The 27,712-nt window shown below is 40.3% G+C and overlaps 2 protein-coding genes and 1 long non-coding RNA gene across 3 annotated transcripts in view; all 3 read left to right on the top strand.

Moving 5' to 3' along the window:
* The window catches only part of nckap1l (NCK associated protein 1 like), a 26,916-nt gene extending 23,233 nt beyond the window's left edge, over positions 1-3,683 (top strand). The window contains exons 24-31 of the mRNA XM_058373443.1: positions 219-312; positions 618-700; positions 982-1,065; positions 1,172-1,265; positions 1,678-1,794; positions 1,902-2,011; positions 2,888-2,977; positions 3,125-3,683. Of these exons, the coding sequence (XP_058229426.1) occupies positions 219-312; positions 618-700; positions 982-1,065; positions 1,172-1,265; positions 1,678-1,794; positions 1,902-2,011; positions 2,888-2,977; positions 3,125-3,241 (789 nt within the window). The 3' untranslated portion in view covers positions 3,242-3,683. The remainder of the gene's footprint in view (positions 1-218; positions 313-617; positions 701-981; positions 1,066-1,171; positions 1,266-1,677; positions 1,795-1,901; positions 2,012-2,887; positions 2,978-3,124) is intronic.
* A 101-nt stretch (positions 3,684-3,784) lies between these two features.
* LOC131342206 (uncharacterized) lies at positions 3,785-5,802 on the top strand. Its single transcript, XR_009202988.1, has 3 exons — positions 3,785-4,042; positions 4,155-4,223; positions 5,527-5,802. It is a non-coding gene; the product is annotated as an uncharacterized LOC131342206 (long non-coding RNA).
* An 836-nt stretch (positions 5,803-6,638) lies between these two features.
* LOC131342212 (dual specificity calcium/calmodulin-dependent 3',5'-cyclic nucleotide phosphodiesterase 1B-like) lies at positions 6,639-27,663 on the top strand. Its single transcript, XM_058372889.1, has 14 exons — positions 6,639-6,774; positions 7,111-7,224; positions 7,357-7,536; positions 7,729-7,795; positions 11,993-12,109; positions 24,219-24,359; positions 24,732-24,832; positions 24,919-25,044; positions 25,159-25,260; positions 25,384-25,504; positions 25,734-25,815; positions 25,956-26,073; positions 26,635-26,735; positions 26,883-27,663. Exons 1-14 carry the CDS (start codon positions 6,704-6,706, stop codon positions 26,933-26,935), a joined length of 1,494 nt encoding a protein of 497 aa, XP_058228872.1. The 5' UTR covers positions 6,639-6,703; the 3' UTR covers positions 26,936-27,663.
* The last annotated feature ends 49 nt before the right edge of the window (positions 27,664-27,712 follow it).

Below are 27,712 nucleotides of genomic sequence, written 5' to 3'. Positions count from 1 at the left end.
TAATAATAATAATAATAATAATAATAATAATAATAATAATAATACATAAATAAATAAATAAATAAATAAATAAATAAATAAATAAATAAATAAATAAATAAATAAATAAATAAAAATAACAATTATAAGTTTTGACTTGTTTATTATATGATATGATTTTACTGATTTACTTCAGTGTGGTATTGTGTGTGTGTGTGTGTGTGTGTTTTGTTGAGCAGAAGCTGGTGTTTGAGAACATGGATGTTTTGGTGCAGATCCGAGCAAATTTTGACAAACCTGACATCACAAGCAGCCTTCAAAAGAGACTCACAGGTAATCTGTCCCTCTCTCACACACACTCACACTCACACACACACACACACACACTCACACACACACACACACAGGCATCAGTCTTTCCAAGAGGGAAGTTGTGAGATCAACCATCAAGTTGAAACAGATTAATTCATTTTACATTATTTCCTATATAATAATTCATTCGATAAATAATTCGAAAAATAATTCGTTTTTGACCAAATCGGTATTCCACCAGAATTTTGGAACAAATTAAAGTTGAACACCAAGGAACCACTGTATTTTATTTTATTTTATATGATATTTTGCTTGTGTGTGTAAAGGGTGTGAGAATGTGCTGAAACGTTTGACCATCATCGGGGTGATTCTGTCGTTTCGCACCATGACTCAGGAAGCTCTGGAGGAGGTGAGACATTACACTGCACTCTATATATATATATATATATCACTATATGATGTTATATACAGTACATGCAGTGATAATTCAGCTTATAGGACAGTCTACACACATGTGTGAGTTGGTGTTTATTACAGTGTGATCTGAGACTGCGGTGTGTGTGTTTGTGTCTCAGAGCAGACCATGTTCCTGTCCTCAGCTCTCACAATCAGTCTGACACGTGTTCATCACACACACACACACTCAGTGTAACTGTGTGTGTTGTATTGTTATGAATGTTCTGTGTGTAGGTGATGCACAAACACTGTCCGTTCCTGATGGGACCCATGGAGTGTGTGAGAGACCTGGCCAGCGCAGATGAACCTGACATGAAGGTGATATTTACACACACAGTCTGATCTCTGTGACTGAGGCATGATGGCTGGTGCAGCTTCACTTATTTCAGAAACGGCTGGTCTGCTGTGTTGGTCTGGTGTGTAGGTGGTGTTGAGTGTGTATGAGCTAGCGTCTTCCGCTGGAGTGAAATGTGATATTGACCCCACCCTCGTAGCCGCCATCGCTAACATGCGTTCAGGTAAATCTCTCAGATTTATTTCATTTATTATAAAAATATATTAAATTAGATTAGATTAGATTAGATTCAACTTTATTGTCATTGCACATAGTTACAAGGCAACGAAATGCAGTTAGCATCTAACCAGAAGTGCAAGTTAGCAGTGCAATATGAACATATATATAGATATATATAAATAAAAGCTATATATAAATTGGATTTACAAAAATATATATATATATGAATATACAGTATAAAGTGAGCAAAGATGGATACTGTGCATAGAATATATAAATTAATGTACAGAATAATTGTAACTTTACAGATATATATGAATGTGTAAATATTATATATATTAAATATTATATATTATATAAATTAATGAACGATGTACACACACTGTGTGTGTGTGTGTGTGTGTGTGTGTGTGTAGACAATGCCTCAGTGGAGGAGGAATATAAACTGGCGTGTCTGCTGTTGGTGTTTGCCGCAGTGTCACTGCCCATTCTGGCCATCGACCCGAACTCATTCTACAGTCGAGAACAAGGAGGTGAAACACACACCTAGGGTTAGGGCTGGGTCAGTAAACAGGAAGTAAACGGGAGGGTCATGTGACAGCTGTGTTGAGTAACATGTTTCTTTTTTTTTGTTCTGCAGGTCACCAAAACAACATCCACTGTCTCGCCACCGCCATTAACCACCTCGCTGCTGCCATGTTCACCGTACAAAACAAGAACATTGAACAGCACCTCCGCGAGTTCCTGCTGGTACACACACACACATACACACACACACACACACACACACATACACACATATATATATACACTACCAGTGAAAAGTTTGGACACCTTCTAATCCCATGGTCTTTCCTGATGTTTATTTCTTTCTACATTGTAAAACAATGCTGAAGGCGGCCGAAATCCACAATAATGTCCTTTGAACAGTTGATATTGAGATATGTCTGCTACTGATGCTCTGTAAAGCCTTCATAACGCCTCTAATCTGAGGTGCTGTTAATTGGTGATTTCTGAGGCTGGTCACTCTAAATGAACTTCTCCTCTGCAGCAGAGGTCAGTTTTGGTCTTGCTTTACTGGGATGGTCTTCATGTGAGACAGTTTCATCATGGGGCTTGATGGGTTTTGCAAATGCACTTGACAATACTGTTCCTGCAAGAACTATTCCAGAACACCTGACCTTCGTGTCTTAAAATAACAACTGACTGGTTTTTGTTGTCATTACATATGGATTACTGAAGTCCATGTGTGTTATTTCATAGTTTTGAAATCTCCAGGATTGTTCTAGAATGTAGAAAATAAATCCCTGAACAAAAAACATTGAATTAAAAGGTGTGTCCAAACTTTTGACTGGTAGTATATATACTATACATATACACTACCAGTCAAAAGTTTGGACACACCTTCTAATTCAATGTTTTTTGTTCAGCATTGTTTTACAATGTAGAAAGAAATAAACATCAGGAAAGACCATGAAATTAGAAGGTGTGTCCAAAGTGTTGACTGGTAGTATATATATACACACACACACACACACACTCATCACTCATGCGTGCACACACACACAGTGATAAAGTTCAGTTATAAAGTATAAGTGTTGTTGATGGAGTGTGGTTTGTTTATAGATTGCGTCCTCAGCGTTACTGCAGCTTGGACAGAACATTGAGAAAGTGGAGATCAAGCACAGAGCCTCGGTCTACCTGCTGCTGGACATGGTGACCACACCTTCATCTCATACAAACACACACACACACACACACAGCTGTCTATGATCACATCTAGACCCAACTACATACACATCTTTAACTAGTATTTACCTCATAGTGCAGCTCATGAATAATGTGTGTGTGTGTTTGCTGTAGATTGTGGACCAGTCTCCATTCCTCAGTCAGGATGTCTTGGAGAACTGTTTCCCCTACGTGCTGCTGCGCAACGCCTACAGAGAAGTTTACAGGACCTTCATACACACTATGGGATAAACACACACACACACAAACAAATAAACTGAGTGGGACAAAAAAATGGGACATTAATATAGACAGATATCTTTTGATTAAAGAACATTGAGCTTATCAAACTCATACCACACATAGGTCGAAAATCTTCACGAGGGGGTGTGGCCAAGGCAGGGCTACACTAAGAACGGGAAAAAGCAGGAAGTGAACAGGAAGAGTTGATGATGTGTGGAAGTGATTCTGAATCCGTGTTCTAATGATAAATTGTTGCTCAGTAAGACTCCTTCTTATCATAATAATATTATTCATTATTAATAATTATTAATCTGAGTTTTTAATCTCTTTCTTTTAATAAAACCCTGCTCATGTTGTTCGTCTTTTTTTTTTACAATGAGTTAAATCTCAGTCTTATAATCATCTGCTTTATAATCATCCATGTTATAAATAAAGTTTTTTGTCTTATTGATATTGTCTGTTTTTTCATGCAGAGAGCAAAATATTGCATTTTTAATTTTATTGTTTTCTTGATTATGGATGTGATTGTGGGCGTGGTCAGAGGTGGGTCAAGGTCAGAACTTAAAAAAAGCAGCAGCATGTGCAGGGGCCAAGCAGACTCCCAGACTCTGATCCATATTGATCGTTTGGATTGAATTTTCTACAGGTGGGTCTGAAGATGATTTACACCAGGATTTGGAGTTGAGTGGAAATCATTTGTAGGAAGAGCAGGACCTTGAGTTTCAGATGTTGGTGCATTCACTTCAGCTTTCTCCAGGACATGGTAGTGGTCACAGTTCTTGACCACAATGTGGTCACTAAACGTTTTAGGTAAATTCAGGGCGTGGTCCTGAAGACCAAGTGTTGTGATACATTTACAGCATTCAGGAGATCCCCTTTATATCCAGAAAGACTTACATTTTATCTCATTTTATTTCTCAAGATGATGTGAGCCAGATTTGATGATGATCGGACAAAATGTGGAGGAGTTACAGCAAAAACAGCACTTTCAGTATGTCATTGAAACCCTTGACCAGTGTGTGGCGCGTGAGTTATGAAATCTGTGTCAGGTCATGATATTGAATACGCTGACCAAGATTTGTGTCAGCTTCAAGTCAAATCGTTTGGATATCAAAATACTTTTTGATAACTTTCTGAGGTCCAGATTGGTCTGAAGATGAAGAACACACAATCTAGTCTCGATTCGCATAATTTCTAGAAAGAGTAGCAGTTTTAATTTTGTTTACCATTTCCAAAAATCCAGAAATTCCAAAGAGGCAGAATTTTACATCGTAATGTGCGTTGATCTAATCTTGAGAAGCCCAGATTTTGGGACACATTATTTCAGAAGTTCCAAATTCAGCCCAATTTTGACCAGATGTTGGCAGCTGGGCTTTGGCAGCACTCGACCGTTTGCTTCAGAATGTTCCTTACTGTAGACTCCAACAGTCAGATATCACAGCTTTTTATCAGACTGTTCTTTGGGCTGCCATAGGCCATATACCCTAGAAGAAGAAGAAGAAGAAGAAGAAGAAGAAGAAGTAGAATAACAAGAGTGTCTATGCACCTTTAGGGCTTTGCCCTCTAATAACCTTCAGGTCTTGTGAGTGAGATGATTGTACTCCTTGCGCTCGAGTTAAATCACATCTCCATTTTGAAGTTTCAGAGGTTCAGGTAACTCTTCTCATGGCTCATTGACACTTTCTTCACAGCATCCTTTAAAATTAAACAGCTTTAATCTTCCACAGCTTCCTCGTTCAGAATAATCTCAGGAGAAAATGCAGAGCATTAGATCATGCACACAAACTAGATCATGAACGTTTCCACCCACAGGAAGGTCTGTAGAAGGTTCACAGGTGTAGCAAGAGGACTGAGGGTCAGAAAAGACCAGAAAACACACAATAGCAATATTGACCTTCATAACATGGGGTACTAAAAAGAAAAGCATGATAAAGTGTCGAAGAAAATCACACATAATAATTTGTGCATGTGTTTATAAACTAATATCCAACTGAAGACGAGCCATTAGTGGCAGCACAAGCTATGTTACAGTGAACTGTGTGTGTGCTAACGTTAGCTTGGGTCTTGGTTTGGGTTAATATGTACCTGTGCTAACTTATTTAGTGAATATGAAATAGAAGGGATGAAGTTTATAATAATTGTTCTGTTAAAATAAAATACAAAATGTGAATTAAAGATAATCTGCTGTCAGTACTTTAGTCATGTGTAAATGTACAGCACGAGCTCTGTCACATTCCTCTGTTCCTCTGGGTCTCTGCAGCAGAACCTGATTTCCCATGATCCTCTTCCTCTAGAGACACTGATGACGAACATAAAAAGGTGTGAGAGGAGGAACAGGAGAGATGTGTGTAGAGACAAAGACCTGAATGAGAAACCTTAAACCTCTGAGTGCTGATGTGGAGAGACGTCGTCATACCGTGAGTCTTCTTCTCGCTTTATTCTGTTTATTCATCTACAGAAGTGTTTCCTCAGCATTACACCGCTGTTTGTGTCGCAGACAGTAAGAGTTTAGGATAAATATGAGAAGTTGTGTGTGTATGTGTGTGTGTGTGTGTGTGTGTGTGTGTGTGTGTGTGTGTGTGTGCTGAGTTTATTATTCGGTTTGTGACGTAGTGACAGTTTTTACAACAACTTCATCTTCATTCTAGCACTGTAATAATTATAATCATCATCATCATCATCATCAAGTGTAAATTTCCCTTTGGAATGAATAAAGTATCTATCTATCTATCTATCTATCTATCTATCTATCTATCTATCTATCTATCTATCTATCTATCTATCTATCTATCTATCTATCTATCTATCATCATGGAGATGTTACTTTTTATACTTTTATTTATCAGTGTTTAACCTCTCAGTAGACAGATGTGTTGCAGCTGCTGAACACCAAAACATTAAATCAGTGACCCGAGGTTTTGTTTGAATTTGAGGTGAAATGACCCTCAGAACATGAACTCAGGTGCACTGGTGTGTGAGATGATGTCAGATCTCTCTTTTTATTTCTACCTTCTCTGTATGATGTAAACTGACACACTGCTCCTACGCACGTAATAAGCAGTTTTCACTGCTTTCACTGGACATCACTCTGTTGTGTCAACAACAAGCCACGCCCACAGGAAGTACTTTTTTCTGTGGAGGAAGTCACAGATGTGTAAAAGGTTGTGTGATCTTGGTGTCGGTCAGTTTTCTGCTCTTCTCCTGGATAATTAACACACACTGGGATTTTACCACTGAAGACATCATCACTGTGCTGCCCAATCACCTGCTCCCTCTGACATCATATACACGTCTGTCCAATCACACCAAACTCCTGACCATCGCACACTACTTTATTTTAGTCTCTATCTGTGTGTGTGTTTGTGTGTGTGTATGTGTGTGTGCTCCTCTTCAGAGACTCTGCTGACGTAGTGAGTGGAAAATAAAAACTTGTGTCCATTAAACTTAAGGTCATCAGGGAGGAGACGCACCATGGCACCACAACATGGAAAAACACTGAACACACACATCAGTGTGGACACATGGAGGTCCACCATCATACTGTACGTACACACACACTTACACAGAGCGTGAGGGACAGAGAGAGACTCCACCCAGTTACCAAACATTGCTGACCCTGAGTTGTTCCCACGCTCTCTCTCTCTCTCTCTCTCTCTCTCACACACACACACACACACATAAATATGGGCTTTAATCATCTGCATCATCTGTCTTCTGTGTGTGTGTGCGTGTGTGTGTGTGTGTGTGTAAGCACAATGGCAGATTTAGTGAATGTGAAAAAAAACCCACTCCAGAAGTCTCCCTCCTGTAGCACACACACACACACAGACACACACACACACACACATTATGCTCAAGCTGTGTGTGTTGTGGTGTAGGTTGAAGAGGATGGTGCAGCAGCTGGAGATCAGAGAGGTGGACTTTGATGAGCTGAAGAGGAACCTGGAGTTCACTGCTTCATTACTTGAGGCACTTTACACCAGCGGAACACCGTAACATATACACACACACACACACACACACACACACACACACACACACACACACACACACACAAACTTATTATTACAGTGCATTTTTTATAGCTTTCACATTTTGTGTATGTGTATGTGTGTGTGTTTCAGACCATCACTTGATGCTGATGATGATCTACAGCTCCGCTCTGATGTTGTTCCTGTGGAGGTTCGTGATTGGCTTGCATCTACATTTACTCAGAGAGTACAGCCAATCAGACAGCGGCTGGAGGAGAAGCCAAAATTCCGCAGCATTGTTCACGCAGTGCAGGCTGGGATATTCGTGGAGCGGTACAACACACACACACACACACACACACACACCCCACATACACAAATCTTCTGATTGGCTACATTAGCTGTGGGTGGGTCTAACAGTAAAGGTTATGATGTAGAGTTGTAGATGTTACAGCTGATATAAAGGATATAAAGTTATGTGACCTTCTCATGTTCTCCTGTGTGTGTGTGTGTGTGTGTGTGTAGGATGTTCCGTAAAGCGTACTCTACTGCCATGCCTGACCAACCTGCTGAGGTCATCAACTGTTTAAGGGTAACATAACATCCAGTTCAGTGTTAATGATGTGTTACTGGTGTGTTAATAATGTGTTAATGATGTGTAAATGATGTGTTAATGTGTGTCAATGGTGTGTTGATGTGTTAATGGTGTGTTAATTATGTGTTAATGGTGTGTTAATGATGTGTTGATGTGTTAATGGTGTGTTGATGATGTGTTGATGTGTTAATGGTGTGTTAATGATGTGTTAATGGTGTGTTAATGATGTGTTGATGTGTTAATGGTGTGTTGATGATGTGTTGACGTGTTAATGGTGTGTTAATGATGTGTTAATGGTGTGTTAATGATGTGTTGATGTGTTAATGGTGTGTTGATGTGTTAATAGTGTGTTGATGTGTTACTGATGTGGTGATGATGTGTTACTGATGTGTTAATGGTGTGTTGATGTGTTACTGATGTGGTGATGATGTGTTGATGTGTTACTGATGTGTTAATGGTGTGTTGATGTGTTAATGGTGTGTTGATGTGTTACTGATGTGTTAATGGTGTGTTGATGTGTTAATGGTGTGTTAATGGTGTGTTGATGTGTTAATGGTGTGTTGATGTGTTACTGATGTGGTGATGATGTGTTACTGATGTGTTAATGGTGTGTTGATGTGTTAATGGTGTGTTGATGTGTTAATGGTGTGTTGATGTGTTAATGGTGTGTTAATGGTGTGTTGATGTGTTACTGATGTGTTAATAGTGTGTTGATAATGTGTTAATGGTGTGTTAATGGTGTGTTGATGTGTTACTGATGTGTTAATGGTGTGTTGATAATGTGTTAATGGTGTGTTGATGTGTTACTGATGTGTTACTGATGTGTTAATGGTGTGTTAATGGTGTGTTGATGTGTTACTGATGTGGTGATGATGTGTTACTGATGTGTTAATAGTGTGTTGATGTGTTAATGGTGTGTTAATGGTGTGTTGATGTGTTAATGGTGTGTTGATGTGTTAATGGTGTGTTAATGGTGTGTTGATGTGTTAATGGTGTGTTGATGTGTTAATGGTGTGTTAATGGTGTGTTGATGTGTTAATGGTGTGTTGATGTGTTAATGGTGTGTTGATGTGTTAATGGTGTGTTAATGGTGTGTTGATGTGTTACTGATGTGGTGATGATGTGTTACTGATGTGTTAATAGTGTGTTGATAATGTGTTAATGGTGTGTTGATGTGTTACTGATGTGTTAATGGTGTGTTGATGTGTTACTGATGTGTTTATGGTGTGTTAATGGTGTGTTAATGGTGTGTTGATGTGTTAATGATGTGTTACTGATGTGGTGTTGATGTGTTACTGATGTGTTTATGGTGTGTTAATGGTGTGTTAATGGTGTGTTGATGTGGTGATGATGTGTTACTGATGTGTTAATGGTGTGTTGATGTGTTAATGGTGTGTTGATGTGTTAATGGTGTGTTGATGTGTTAATGGTGTGTTAATGGTGTGTTGATGTGTTACTGATGTGTTAATAGTGTGTTGATAATGTGTTAATGGTGTGTTAATGGTGTGTTGATGTGTTACTGATGTGTTAATGGTGTGTTGATAATGTGTTAATGGTGTGTTGATGTGTTAATGGTGTGTTACTGATGTGGTGTTGATGTGTTACTGATGTGTTTATGGTGTGTTAATGGTGTGTTAATGGTGTGTTGATGTGTTAATGATGTGTTACTGATGTGGTGTTGATGTGTTACTGATGTGTTTATGGTGTGTTAATGGTGTGTTAATGGTGTGTTGATGTGGTGATGATGTGTTACTGATGTGTTAATGGTGTGTTGATGTGTTACTGATGTGTTACTGATGTGGTGATGATGTGTTACTGATGTGTTAATAGTGTGTTGATAATGTGTTAATGGTGTGTTAATGGTGTGTTGATGTGTTACTGATGTGGTGATGATGTGTTACTGATGTGTTAATAGTGTGTTGATGTGTTAATGGTGTGTTAATGGTGTGTTGATGTGTTACTGATGTGGTGATGATGTGTTACTGATGTGTTAATAGTGTGTTGATAATGTGTTAATGGTGTGTTGATGTGTTACTGATGTGTTAATAGTGTGTTGATAATGTGTTAATGGTGTGTTGATGTGTTACTGATGTGTTTATGGTGTGTTAATGGTGTGTTAATGGTGTGTTGATGTGTTAATGGTGTGTTGATGTGTTAATGGTGTGTTACTGATGTGGTGTTGATGTGTTACTGATGTGTTTATGGTGTGTTAATGGTGTGTTAATGGTGTGTTACTGATGTGGTGATGATGTGTTACTGATGTGTTAATGGTGTGTTGATGTGTTAATGGTGTGTTGATGTGTTAATGGTGTGTTAATGGTGTGTTGATGTGTTACTGATGTGTTAATAGTGTGTTGATAATGTGTTAATGGTGTGTTGATGTGTTACTAGTGTTACTGATGTGTTAATGGTGTGTTAATGGTGTGTTGATGTGTTAATGATGTGTTACTGATGTGGTGTTGATGTGTTACTGATGTGTTTATGGTGTGTTAATGGTGTGTTAATGGTGTGTTGATGTGGTGATGATGTGTTACTGATGTGTTAATGGTGTGTTGATGTGTTAATGGTGTGTTAATGGTGTGTTGATGTGTTACTGATGTGTTAATAGTGTGTTGATAATGTGTTAATGGTGTGTTGATGTGTTACTAGTGTTACTGATGTGTTAATGGTGTGTTAATGGTGTGTTGATGTGTTACTGATGTGGTGATGATGTGTTACTGATGTGTTAATAGTGTGTTGATGTGTTAATGGTGTGTTAATGGTGTGTTGATGTGTTAATGGTGTGTTGATGTGTTAATGGTGTGTTGATGTGTTAATGGTGTGTTAATGGTGTGTTGATGTGTTACTGATGTGGTGATGATGTGTTACTGATGTGTTAATAGTGTGTTGATAATGTGTTAATGGTGTGTTGATGTGTTAATGGTGTGTTGATGTGTTAATGGTGTGTTACTGATGTGGTGTTGATGTGTTACTGATGTGTTAATGGTGTGTTGATGTGTTAATGGTGTGTTGATGTGTTAATGGTGTGTTACTGATGTGGTGTTGATGTGTTACTGATGTGTTTATGGTGTGTTGATGTGTTAATGGTGTGTTGATGTGTTAATGGTGTGTTGATGGTGTGTTGATGTGTTACTGATGTGTTAATAGTGTGTTGATAATGTGTTAATGGTGTGTTGATGTGTTACTGATGTGTTACTGATGTGTTAATGGTGTGTTAATGGTGTGTTGATGTGTTACTGATGTGTTACTGATGTGTTAATGGTGTGTTAATGGTGTGTTGATGTGTTACTGATGTGGTGATGATGTGTTACTGATGTGTTAATAGTGTGTTGATAATGTGTTAATGGTGTGTTGATGTGTTAATGGTGTGTTGATGTGTTACTGATGTGTTAATGGTGTGTTGATGTGTTAATGGTGTGTTGATGTGTTAATGGTGTGTTAATGGTGTGTTGATGTGTTAATGGTGTGTTAATGGTGTGTTGATGTGTTACTGATGTGTTAATGGTGTGTTGATGTGTTTATGGTGTGTTAATGGTGTGTTGATGTGTTAATGATGTGTTAATGATGTGTTTATGATGTGTTAATGATGTGTTTATGATGTGTTTATGATGTGTTTATGATGTGTTTATGATGTGTTTATGATGTGTTTATGATGTGTTAATGACGTGTTACTGATCTGTTTACGTGTTTATGATGTGTTAATGATGTGTTTATGATGTGTTAATGATGTGTTTATGATGTGTTTATGATGTGTTAATGATGTGTTTATGATGTGTTTATGATGTGTTAATGATGTGTTTATGATGTGTTAATGATGTGTTTATGATGTGTTTATGATGTGTTAATGATGTGTTAATAGTGTGTTGATAATGTGTTAATGGTGTGTTAATGGTGCGTCAATGATGTGTTAATGGTGTGTTCATTATATGTTAATGGTGTGTTGATGTGTTAATTGTGTGTTAATGATGTGTTGATGTGTTAATGGTGTGTTAATGGTGTGTTAATTGTGTGTTAATTGTGTGTTAATTGTGTGTCAGTGGTGTGTCAATGATGTGTTAATAGTGTGTTCATGATATGTTGATGGTGTGTTGCTGATGTGTTAATGATGTGTTAATGATGTGTTGATGTGTTAATGGTGTGTTAATGGTGTGTTAATTGTGTGTTAATGTTGAGGTCATTGTGTGTTCTCTTCAGGATTTGGACAGATGGAGTTTTGATGTGTTTTCTCTGGACGCTGTCAGTTCGGGTCATTCACTAAAAACACTCTTCATCGAGCTGATCATCAAACACCATCTGAACAGCAGGTTTAAGGTAGAACACTCAACACACTGATCACACTCAACACACTCAACACACTGATCACACTCAACACACTCAACACACTGATCACACTCAACACACTCAACACACTGAACACACTGATCACACTCAACACACTGATCACACTCAACACACTCAACACACTGATCACACTCAACACACTCAACACACTGATCACACTCAACACACTGAACACACTGATCACACTCAACACACTGATCACACTCAACACACTCAACACACTGAACACACTGATCACACTCAACACACTGATCACACTCAACACACTCAACACACTGATCTCACTCAACACACTCAACACACTCAACACACTGATCTCACTCAACACACTCAACACACTGATCACACTCAACACACTCAACACACTGATCACACTCAACACACTCAACACACTGATCACACTCAACACACTGATCACACTCAACACACTCAACACACTCAACACACTGATCACACTCAACAAACTGATCACACTCAACACACTGATCACACTCAACACACTGAACACACTGATCACACTCAACACACTCAACACACTGAACACACTGATCACACTCAACACACTGATCACACTCAACACACTCAACACACTCAACACACTGAACACACTGATCACACTCAACACACTGATCACACTCAACACACTCAACACAATGATCACACTCAACACACTCAACACACTGATCACACTCAACACACTCAACACACTGAACACACTGATCACACTCAACACACTGATCACACTCAACACACTGATCACACTCAACACACTGAACACACTGATCACACTCAACACACTGATCACACTCAACAACCTCAACACACTGATCACACTCAACACACTCAACACACTGATCACCCTCAACACACTAATCACACTGAACACACTGATCACACTCAACACACTCAACACACTGAACACACTGATCACACTCAACACACTGATCACACTCAACACACTGATCACACTCAACAAACTAATCACACTGAACACACTGATCACACTCAACACACTGATCACACTCAACACACTCAACACACTCAACACACTGATCACACTCAACACACTGATCACACTCAACACACTCAACACACTGATCACACTCAACACACTGATCACACTCAACAAACTAATCACACTGAACACACTGATCACACTCAACACACTGATCACACTCAACAAACTAATCACACTGAACACACTGATCACACTCAACACACTGATCACACTCAACACACTCAACACACTGATCACACTCAACACACTGATCACACTCAAAAAACTAATCACACTGAACACACTGATCACACTCAACACACTGATCACACTCAACACACTCAACACACTGATCACACTCAACACACTCAACAAACTAATCACACTGAACACACTGATCACACTCAACACACTCAACACACTGATCACACTCAACACACTCAACACACTGATCACACTCAACAAACTAATCACACTGAACACACTGATCACACTCAACACACTGATCACACTCAACACACTGATCTCACTCAACACTCTCAACACACTGATCTCACTCAACACTCTCAACACACTGATCACACTCAACACACTAATCACACTGAACACACTGAACACACCGATCACACTCAACACACTAATCACACGCAACACACTGATCACACTCAAGACACTCAACACACTGATCACACTGAACATGCTGATCAAACTCAACACACTAATCACACTGATCACACTCAACACAATAATCCCACTTAACACAATGATCACACTTAACACACTGATCACACTCAACACACTCAACACTCTACTCACACTCAACACACTGATCTCACTCAACACACTAATTACACTCAACACACTGATCACACTCAATACACTTATCACACTCAACACACTGATCTCACTGAACACACTGATCACACTCAACACACTAATCACACTGATCACAGTAATCACACTCAACACACTGATCACACTCAACACACAACACACTTATCACACTGATCACAGTAATCACACTGAACACACTGATCACAGTAATCACACTCAACACACTGCTAACACTCAACACACTGATTACACTCAACACACTCAACACACTGATTACATTCAACACACTGATCACACTCAACACACTAATCACACTGATCACACTCAACACACTAATCACGCTGATCACACTCAACACACTGATCACACTTAACACACTGATCACACTGATCTCACTCAACACACTGATCTCACTCAACACACTCAACACATTGATCTCACTCAACACACTAATCACAATGAACACCCAGATCACACTCCACACACTAATCACACTCAACACACTGAACACGCTGATCAAACTCAACACACTGATCTCACTCAACACACACAACACACTACTCACACAAATCACCCTGAACACACTGATCACACTCAACACACTAATCACACTCAACACACTGATCACACAACACACTGATCTCACTCAACACACTGAACACACTCAACACCCTGATCACACTCAACACATTGATCACACTAAACACGCTGATCACACTCAACATGCTGATCACACTCAATACACTAATCACACTGATCACACTCAACACAATAATCACACTCAACACACTGATCACATTGAACACACTGATGTCACTCAACACACTCAACACACAAATCACACTGAACACACTGATCACACTCAACACACTAATCACACCGATCACACTCAACACACTGATCACAGTCAACACACTAATCACACCGATCACACTCAACACACTGATCACACTAAACACACTGATCACACTGAACATGCTGATCACACTCAACACACTAATCACACTGATCTCACTCAACATACTGATCACAGAACACAATAATCACACTTAACACATTGATCACACTCAACACAATGATCACACCCAACACACTGATCACACTGAACACACTAATCACACTGATCACACTCAGTAAACTAATCAAACTCAACACACTGATCACACTGATCACACTCTACACACTGATCTCACTCAACACTCTCAACACAGTGATCTCTCTCAACACACTAATCACACTGAACACACTGATCACACTCAACACACTACACACTGATCTCACTCAACACACTCAACACATTGATCTCACTCAACACACTAATCACAATGAACACCCAGATAACACTCCACACACTAATCACACTCAACACACTGAACACGCTGATCAAACTCAACACACTGATCTCACTCAACACACACAACACACTACTCACACAAATCACCCTGAACACACTGATCACACTCAACACACTAATCACACTCAACACACTGATCACACAACACACTGATCTCACTCAACACACTGAACACACTCAACACCCTGATCACACTCAACACATTGATCACACTAAACACGCTGATCACATTCAACATGCTGATCACACTCAATACACTAATCACACTGATCACACTCAACACAATAATCACACTCAACACACTGATCACATTGAACACACTGATGTCACTCAACACACTAATCACACCGATCACACTCAACACACTGATCACAGTCAACACACTAATCACACCGATCACACTCAACACACTGATCACACTCAACACACTGATCACACTCAACACACAAATCACACTGAACACACTGATCACACTCAACACACTAATCACACCGATCACACTCAACACACTGATCACAGTCAACACACTAATCACACCGATCACACTCAACACACTGATCACACTCAACACACTGATCACACTGAACATGCTGATCACACGCAACACACTGATCACACTCAACACACTGATCACACTCAACATGCTGATCACACTCAACACACTAATCACACTGATCTCACTCAACATACTGATCACAGAACACAATAATCACACTTAACACATTGATCACACTCAACACAATGATCACACCCAACACACTGATCACACTGAACACACTAATCACACTGATCACACTCAGTAAACTAATCAAACTCAACACACTGATCACACTGATCACACTCTACACACTGATCTCACTCAACACTCTCAACACACTGATCTCACTCAACACTCTCAACACAGTGATCTCTCTCAACACACTAATCACACTGAACACACTGATCACACTCAACACACTACACACTGTTCATACGCAACACACTGATCCCACTCAAGACACTCAACACACTGATCACACTGAACATGCTGATCACACTCAACACAGTGATCACACTGAACACACTCAACACAATAATCCCACTTAACACAATGATCACACTCAACACACTCAACACTCTACTCACACTCAACACACTAATCACACTCAACACACTGATCACACTCAATACACTTATCACACTCAACATGCCGATCTCACTCAACACACTAATCACACTGATCACACTGATCACACTAATCACACTCAACACACTGATCACACTCAACACACAACACACTTATCACACTGATCACACTAATCACACTGAACACACTGATCACAGTAATCACACTCAACACACTGATAACACTCAACACACTGATTACACTCAACACACTCAACACACTGATCACACTCAACACATTGATCACACTCAACACACTAATCACACTAAACACACTAATCACGCTGATCACACTCAACACACTGAACACACTGATCACACTTAACACACTGATCACACTGATCTCACTCAACATACTGATCACAGAACACAATAATCACACTTAACACACTGATCACACTCAACACAATGATCACACTAAACACACTAATCACACTGATCACACTGATCAAACTCAAGACACTGATCACACTCAAGACACTCAAGACACTCAACACACTGATCACACTGAACACGCTGATCACACTCAACTCACTGATCACACTGATCACACTCAAGACACTCAACACACTGATCACACTGAACACGCTGGTCACACTCAACACACTGATCACACTGATCACACTCAACACACTGATTACACTCAACACAATAATCACACTCAACACACTGATCTCACTCAAGACACACAACACACTACTCACACAAATCACACTGAACACACTGATCACACTCAAGACACTAATCACACTGATCACACTCAACACACTGATCTCACTCAACACACTGATCTCACTCAACACACAGATCACACTAATCACACTCAACACACTGATCACACTAATCACACTCAACACACTGATCAAACTCAATACACTGATCTCACTCCACACTGATCTCACTCAATACACTTATCACACTCAACACACTGATCTCACTCCACACTGATCTCACTCAATACACTTATCACACTCAACACACTAATCACACTGATCACACTAATCACACTCAACACACTGATCACACTCAACACACAACACACTTATCACACTGATCACACTGATCACAGTAATCACACTGAACACACTGATAACACTCAACACACTGATTACACTCAACACACTGATCACACTCAACACACTTAACACACTGATCACACTGATCTCACTCAACATACTGATCACAGAACACAATAATCACACTTAACACACTGATCACACTCAACACAATGATCACATCCAACACACTGATCACAATGAACACACTGATCACACTCAATAAACTAATCAAACTCAACACACTGATCACACTGATCACACTCAAGACACTCAACACACTGATCACACTGAACACGCTGATCACACTGATCACACTCAAGACACTCAACACACTGATCACACTCAAGACACACAACACACTACTCACACAAATCACACTGAACACACTGATCACACTCAAGACACTAATCACACTGATCACACTCAACACACTGATCTCACTCAACACATTTAACACATTGATCACACTCAACACACTGATCACACTCAACACACTGATCACACTGATCACACTCAAGACACTCAACACACTGATCACACTGAACACGCTGATCACACTCAACACACTGATCAAACTCAATACACTGATCTCATTCAACACACTCAACAATCTGATCTCACTCCACACTGATCTCACTCAATACACTTATCACACTCAACACACTGATCTCACTGAACACACTGATCACACTCAACACACTAATCACACTGATCACACTAATCACACTCAACACAGTGATCACACTCAACACACAACACACTGATCACACTAATCACACTGAACACACTGATCACAGTAATCACACTCAACACACTGATTACACTCAACACACTAATCACACTGAACACACTGATTACACTCAACACACTAATCACGCTGATCACACTCAACACACTGATCACACTGATCTCACTCAACACACTGATCTCACTCAACACACTCAACACATTGATCTCACTGAACACACTAATCACACTGAACACTCTGATCACACACCACACACTAATCATACTCAACACACTGAACACGCTGATCAAACTCAACACACTGATTACACTCAACACAATAATCACACTGAACACACTGATCTCACTCAACACACACAACACACTACTCACACAAATCACCCTGAACACACTGATCACACTCAACACACTAATCACACTCAACACACTGATCTCACTCAACACACTGAACACACTCAACACCCTGAACACACTCAACACATTGATCACACTGAACACGCTGATCACACTCAACACTCTGATCACACTGAACACGCTGATCACACTCAACACACTAATCACACTGATCACACTCAACACAATAATCACACTCAACACACTGATCACACTCAACACACTGATGTCACTCAACACACTCAACACAAATCACACTGAGCACACTGATCACACTCAACACACTAATCACACCGATCACACTCAACACACTGATCACAATCAACACACTGATCACACGCAACACACTGATCACACTCAAGACACTCAACACACTGATCACACTGAACATGCTGATCACACTCAACACACTGATCACACTGATCCCACTTAACACAATGATCCCACTTAACACACTCAACACTCTACTCACACTCAACACACTGATCTCACTCAACACACTAATCACACTCAACACACTGATCACACTCAATACACTAATCACACTGATCACACTCAACACACTAATCACACTCAACACACTGATCACACTCAACACACAACACACTTATCACACTGATCACACTAATCACACTGAACACACTGATCACAGTAATCACACTCAACACACTGATTACACTCAACACACTGATCACACTCAACACACTGATCACACTCAACACACTAATCACACTGAACATGCTGATCACACTCAACACACTAATCACACTGATCACACTCAACACAATAATCCCACTTAACACAATGATCACACTCAACACTCTACTCACACTCAACACACTGATCTCACTCAACACACTTATCACACTCAACACACTGATCTCACTCAACACACTAATCACACTGATCACACTCCACACACTAATCACACTTATCACACTGATCACACTAATCACACTGAACACACTGATCACAGTAATCACACTCAACACACTGATAACACTCAACACACTGATTACATTCAACACACTCAACACACTGATCACACTCAACACATTGATCACACTCAACACACTAATCACACTGATCACACTCAACACACTGATCACACTCAACACACTAATCACGCTGATCACACTCAACACACTGATCACACTCAACACACTAATCACGCTGATCACACTCAACACACTGATCACACTTAACACACTGATCACATTGATCTCACTCAACACATTGATCTCACTCAACACACTAATCACACTGAAAACCCTGATCACACTCCACACACTAATCACACTCAACACACTGAACACACTGATCAAACTCAACACACTGATTACACTCAACACAATAATCACACTGAACACACTGATCTCACTCAACACACACAACACACTACTCACACAAATCACACTGAACACACTGATCACACTCAACACACTAATCACACTGATCACACTCAACACACTGATCTCACTCAACACACTCAACACATTGATCTCACTCAATACACTAATCACACTGAACACCCTGATCACACTCAACACACTAATCACACTGAACACCCTGATCACACTCAACACACTAATCACACTGAACACACTGATCACACTCAACACACTAATCACACTCAACATGCTGATCACACTCAACACACAACACACTGATCACGCTGATCACACTCAACACACTGATCTCACTTAACAAATTTAACACATTGATCACATTGATCACACTCAACACACTGATCTCACTCAACACACAGATCACATTCAACACACTGATCACACTAATCACACTGATCACACTCAACACACTGATCTCACTCAACACCCTGATCACACTGATCACACTCAATACACAACACACTTATCACACTGATCTCACTCAACATAGTGATCACAGAACACAATAATCACACTTAACACACTGATCACACTGAACACACTGATCACACTAATCACACTCAACAGACTGATCACACTGATCATACTCAATACACTAATCACACTCCACACTCTCAACACACTGATCTCACTCAACACACTAATCACACTGAACACACTGATCACACTCAACACACTAATCACACTGATCACACTAATCACACTCAACACACTGATCTCACTCAACACTCTCAACACACTGATCTCACTCAACACACTAATCACACTGAACACACTGATCACACTCAACACACTAATCACACTGATCACACTAATCACACTCAACACACTGATCACACTCAACACACAACACACTTATCACACTGATCACACTCAGCACACTAATCACACTCAACACACTGATCACACTTAACACACTGATTACACTCAAAACACTCAACACACTGATCACACTCAATACACTAATCACACTCAACACACTGATCTCACTCAACACACTGATCACACTCAACACACTGATCACACTCAACACAATGATCACACTTAACACACTGATCACACTCAACACACTCAACACACTGATCTCACTCAACACACTAATCACACTAGACACACTGATCACACTCAATACACTGATCTCACTCAACACACTAATCACACTTAACACACTGATCTCACTCAACACGCTGATCACACTCAACACACTAATCACAATGATCAAACTAATCACACTCAACACACTGATTACACTCAACACACTGATCTCACTCAACACACACAACACATTACTCACACAAATCACCCTGAACACACTGATCACACTTAACACACTCAGCACACTGAACACAATAGTTGATAAAGTAAACAAGTTAAATATACTAAATACTGAACATTAAACACTGTCTATAAACACATTCTACACATTAAACCAGATGTGCTGTATCTGTGTGTGTGTACGCTATGTATATGGTGTGTGTGTTTGTGTGTGTGTGTGTGTGTGTACGCTATGTATATGGTGTGTGTGTGTGTGTACGCTATGTATATGGTGTGTGTGTTTGTGTGTGTGTGTGTGTACGCTATGTATATGGTGTGTGTGTGTGTGTACGCTATGTATATGGTGTGTGTGTGTGTGTGTGTGTACGCTATGTATATGGTGTGTGTGTGTGTACGCTATGTATATGGTGTGTTTGTGTGTGTGTGTGTACGCTATGTATATGGTGTGTGTGTTTGTGTGTGTGTGTGTGTGTACGCTATGTATATGGTGTGTTTGTGTGTGTGTGTGTACGCTATGTATATGGTGTGTGTGTTTGTGTGTGTGTGTGTACGCTATGTATATGGTGTGTGTGTGTGTGTGTGTGTACGCTATGTATATGGTGTGTTTGTGTGTGTGTGTGTACGCTATGTATATGGTGTGTGTGTGTTTACGCTATGTATATGGTGTGTGTGTACGCTATGTATATGGTGTGTGTGTGTTTACGCTATGTATATGGTGTGTGTGTGTGTGTTTACGCTATGTATATGGTGTGTGTGTGTGTGTACTCTATGTATATGGTGTGTGTGTGTGTGAGTGTTTACACTATGTATATGGTGTGTGTGTGTGTGTACGTGTGTGTGTTTACACTATGTATATGGTGTGTGTGTGTGTGTGTGTGTGTGTGTACGCTATGTATATGGTGTGTGTGTGTGTGTGTGTGTTTACGCTATGTATATGGTGTGTGTGTGTGTGTGTACTCTATGTATATGGTGTGTGTGTGTGTGAGTGTTTACGCTATGTATATGGTGTGTGTGTGTGTGAGTGTTTACACTATGTATATGGTGTGTGTGTGTGTGTACGTGTGTGTGTTTACGCTATGTATATGGTGTGTGTGTGTGTGTACGCTATGTATATGGTGTGTGTGTGTGTGTGAGTGTTTACGCTATGTATATGGTGTGTGTGTGTACGTGTGTGTGTTTACGCTATGTATATGGTGTGTGTGTGTGTGTGTGTTTACGCTATGTATATGGTGTGTGTGTGTGTGTACACTATGTATATGGTGTGTGTGTGTGTGTTTACGCTATGTATATGGTGTGTGTGTGTGTTTACGCTATGTATATGGTGTGTGTGTGTGTTTACGCTATGTATATGGTGTGTGTGTGTTTACGCTATGTATATGGTGTGTGTGTGTGTGTGTGTGTGTACACTATGTATATGGTGTGTGTGTGTTTACGCTATGTATATGGTGTGTGTGTGTGTTTACGCTATGTATATGGTGTGTGTGTGTGTGTGTACACTATGTATATGGTGTGTGTGTGTTTACGCTATGTATATGGTGTGTGTGTGTTTACGCTATGTATATGGTGTGTGTGTGTGTGTGTGTACACTATGTATATGGTGTGTGTGTGTTTACGCTATGTATATGGTGTGTGTGTGTGTTTACGCTATGTATATGGTGTGTGTGTGTGTGTACGCTATGTATGTGGTGTGTGTGTGTTTACGCTATGTATATGGTGTGTGTGTGTGTGTGTGTACGCTATGTATATGGTGTGTGTGTGTTTACGCTATGTATATGGTGTGTGTGTGTGTGTGTGTACGCTATGTATATGGTGTGTGTGTTTGTGTGTGTGTGTTTACGCTATGTATATGGTGTGTGTGTGTGTGTGTGTGTACGCTATGTATATGGTGTGTGTGTGTGTGTGTGTGTTTACGCTATGTATATGGTGTGTGTGTGTGTGTGTGTTTACGCTATGTATATGGTGTGTGTGTGTGTGTTTACGCTATGTATATGGTGTGTGTGTGTGTGTACGCTATGTATGTGGTGTGTGTGTGTTTACGCTATGTATATGGTGTGTGTGTGTGTGTGTGTACGCTATGTATATGGTGTGTGTGTTTGTGTGTGTGTGTTTACGCTATGTATATGGTGTGTGTGTGTGTGTGTGTGTTTACGCTATGTATATGGTGTGTGTGTGTGTGTGTGTTTACGCTATGTATATGGTGTGTGTGTGTGTGTGTGTGTTTACGCTATGTATATGGTGTGTGTGTGTGTGTGTGTGTTTACGCTATGTATATGGTGTGTGTGTGTGTGTGTGTTTACGCTATGTATATGGTGTGTGTGTGTGTGTGTGTTTACGCTATGTATATGGTGTGTGTGTGTGTGTGTGTTTACGCTATGTATATGGTGTGTGTGTGTGTGTGTGTGTTTACGCTATGTATATGGTGTGTGTGTGTGTGTGTGTTTACGCTATGTATATGGTGTGTGTGTTTGTGTGTGTGTGTTTACGCTATGTATATGGTGTGTGTGTGTGTGTGTGTGTTTACGCTATGTATATGGTGTGTGTGTGTGTGTGTGTTTACGCTATGTATATGGTGTGTGTGTGTGTGTGTGTTTACGCTATGTATATGGTGTGTGTGTGTGTGTGTGTGTTTACGCTATGTATATGGTGTGTGTGTGTGTGTGTGTTTACGCTATGTATATGGTGTGTGTGTTTGTGTGTGTGTGTTTACGCTATGTATATGGTGTGTGTGTGTGTGTGTGTGTTTACGCTATGTATATGGTGTGTGTGTGTGTGTGTGTTTACGCTATGTATATGGTGTGTGTGTGTGTGTGTGTTTACGCTATGTATATGGTGTGTGTGTGTCTTCCAGGTACCAATCTCATGTTTGATGTCATTCCTGTGTGAGTTGGAGCGTGGTTACAGCAAACACACCAACGCCTATCACAATCATACACATGCTGCTGACGTCACACACACAGTGCACTGCCTGCTGCTGCGCACCAGAGTACTGGTACCTGTCTCTCTCTCACTCTCTCTCTCTCTCTTTCTTTCTCTCTGTCTCTTTCTCTCTGTCTCTCTCTTTCTGTGTCTCTATCTCTCTGTCTTTCTCTCTCTTTCTCTCTCTCTCTCTGTGTCTTTCTCTCTCTCTAAAATAAATGTAGTGTTCATAAATAGTGTGTGTGTGTGGTGGGGGTGTTATGGTGATGGGCTACTGAATGGAAGGGTGTGAGTTTAAACCCCATGTCCACTAAGCTGCCCCTGCTGGACCCCTGAGCAAAGCCCTTACCCCTGAGTTAAAAATGAAATAAAATGAGATAAAATGTAAGTCGCTCTGGATGAGGTCTGCCGAATGCCAGAGATGTAATTGTGTGTGTGTGTGCAGTACTGGTTGACAGAGTTGGAGGTGTTGGCATGTCTGTTTGCGGCGGCCATACATGATTATGAACACACAGGAAACACCAACAACTTCCACATAAACACACGGTGCGTAAGATGGTGTGTATCTGCTGCTAACAGAAGAGTGATGTTATAATCATGTTTACAATCTGTGTGTGTGTGTGTGTGTATAGGTCTGAATTGGCGATGATCTATAACGATCACTCTGTGCAGGAGAGTCACCACGTCAGTGCCGCATTCCGCCTCCTGCAAGATGAAAACACAAATATCTTCATCAACCTGACCCGCCCTGAATGGCTGTGAGAGCCTTCCTCTATCTCTCTCTCTCTCGCTCTCTCTCTCACACACACACACACATACATACACATACACACATATGCCTATGACATTTATTATGTGTGTGTGTGTGTCAGTGAGCTGCGGTCTCTGGTGATAGAGATGGTGTTGGGAACAGATATGTCCTCTCATGTTCTGCAGGTCAAAGCCATGAGGTCATGTTTACAGCAACATGAAAGGTACTGATACTGAGTTCTGGATTGTGATTGGTCAGATGATGGTCAGAAGGTGTTGAATAATTTTCTATAAGAGAAGGTCTGACAAATAGTGTGTGTGTGTGTGTGTATGTGTGTGTTAATCAGCATAGATAAACCAAAGGCGTTGTCTCTGATTCTGCATGCGGCTGATATCAGTCATCCTGCTAAACCCTGGAGTTTACACTCACGCTGGACCCCAAGACTGATGGAGGAATTTTTCACACAGGTATACAGACACACACAGACACACACATCACAGTTATCTCAGAATAACAACAACAACAACAACAACAATAATAATAATAATAATAAGAAGAAGAAGAAGAAGAAGAAGAAGAAGAAGAAATATTTCTGTCCACCACATCATTAAAGATTAATACATTTCTATAATGCCTAAGTGATAATGTTGTTTAATATTTAATTAAAATTCTGTGTGTGTGTGTGTGTGTGTACAGGGAGATAAAGAAGCTGAAATGGGTTTGGCCATCTCACCTCTGTGTGACAGACACAACACACCTGTCTCTCAGTCTCAGATCGGTCAGTGAACTCACTTTAAGCTGTATTTAAGGGGCAGGGCTGTATATTGAATGGGCGGGGCTGTATATTAAGAGAGATTATACATGTTAAATGAATGACATTAAGTAAATAATAAGTGACTGTGTGAATTTGTGTTTCAGCTTTTATGGAGTTTATTGTGGAGCCAACATTTTCATTAATCAGTGACATGTCTGAGAAAATTGTCATCCCTTTGATTCAGGACACAGCTGGTCCATCACCAACCTGCAGCAGATACCGGTGTGTGTGTGTGTGTGTGTGTTACTGCACCCACACAACTAACATTCACAACATATGGGCTTTAAACCCTGACTTCCAGAGATCACAGGTGAGAATGCAAAGCAGGGACAGAGACAGAGATAGAGGCAGGGACAGAGGCAGAGACAGAGATTAAGGCAGAGACAAGGACAGAGGTAAAGGCAGGGACAGAGGCAGAGACAGTGATAAAGGCAGAAACAGGGACAGAGTCAAGGACAGGGGCAGGAACAGAGACCCCAGACCTCCTCACCAACAACAGAGTCTGATCTCACTAATGCTCTTGTAGCTGAATGGTCACTAATCCCCACAGACACACTCCAACATCTAGTGGAGAACCTTAGATTCTAGACTGGAGCTGATTAGAACATCAGAGGGAATAAAGTTTGTGTTTGCAGAGAAAATAGGAAGGTCAAGATTTCTGTTAATGATAATAACAACGCTGCTCTGTCTCCCTCTGGTGGCAGGAACTGCTACAGCAATTTATCTGATTGCTCACACACACTGTGTGTGTGTGTGTGTGTGTGTGTGTGTGTGTGTGTGTAGAGGATTACAGTGGACTGTAGCAGACCTGGTTAGCTTCAGATCCATGTGGATGAGACACACTGAGGAGAACAAGAACAGGTGGAGGGACAAAGTGAAGAATGGTAACACATTAAAAACTTAAATATAGTTATATAAACACACACATACACACACACACACTGTATGTAAACACTCATATAAAACAAAGAATTAAATTCTGTCTCTGTGTGTGTGTATCTGTCTGTCTGTCTGTCTCTGTGTGTGTGTAGGTGTGAGCCACAGTGATGAATCTGAAACACAGACAGGACAAGACACTGCATGAAAAGAACATTTACCTGATAAATAAGTGCAGGAAGAAGGAGAGGAATATTAGGAAGAGGAATAGGAGAGATGAAGAAGAGGATGAGGAAGATCTGTGGCCTATGTGTAGTGCTGCAGCTATAATGTAGAATTAATTACACATTTCTGAATTATTTTAATACACATCTTACTGTTTAATCCACACTGTATATCATTTATAACACAAGATCACACACACACACACACCTCTGTGAAACCCTCATTTATGTAGGTTCTCATGTCTATATGAAATAGTGTGTGTGTGTCAGTCTGTTGAATAGTGAATAGTTTGCAGATTTAATTTACTTGGAGTTGGGTGTGAGAAGCAGAAAACAGAGGGTTTGATGCAGGAGTCTGGTGCAGTGTTCAGGTCAGACTCAGAGATGGAGACGTGTATTGTGACGTCCTTCTGCTGGTTTCCATGGTGACGCATGCTTACATCATTACCTTAATAAAAGTGCGCCCCCTGTCTGTGGCTGCAGGACACTGATACAATACTGAATGGTGTTTATGTAATTATAGTAATGTAAAGTAAAACTAGGATGTTAATGTTCTTTAATAAAATAAAAATCATTATGTCTAAAGCTGGTAATGTGATGATGTCACACGGATGACATCATCACCAAGGAGCTGACTGACACTACTAACATACATAGCTTCTCTCCCTAGTTGTGTGTTTCAGTTTTGGTCAGACACACACTCCTGTATCACACACAAACACAAACACACACACACACACACACACACACACACAGAGGAA

This window comes from Hemibagrus wyckioides, linkage group LG21, assembly GCF_019097595.1.
Source record: "Hemibagrus wyckioides isolate EC202008001 linkage group LG21, SWU_Hwy_1.0, whole genome shotgun sequence".
In the NCBI taxonomy this organism is placed as follows: Eukaryota; Metazoa; Chordata; class Actinopteri; order Siluriformes; family Bagridae; genus Hemibagrus; species Hemibagrus wyckioides.
Note: the sequence above shows the minus strand (reverse complement) of the source record. Positions and strands in the feature narration are given on the sequence as shown.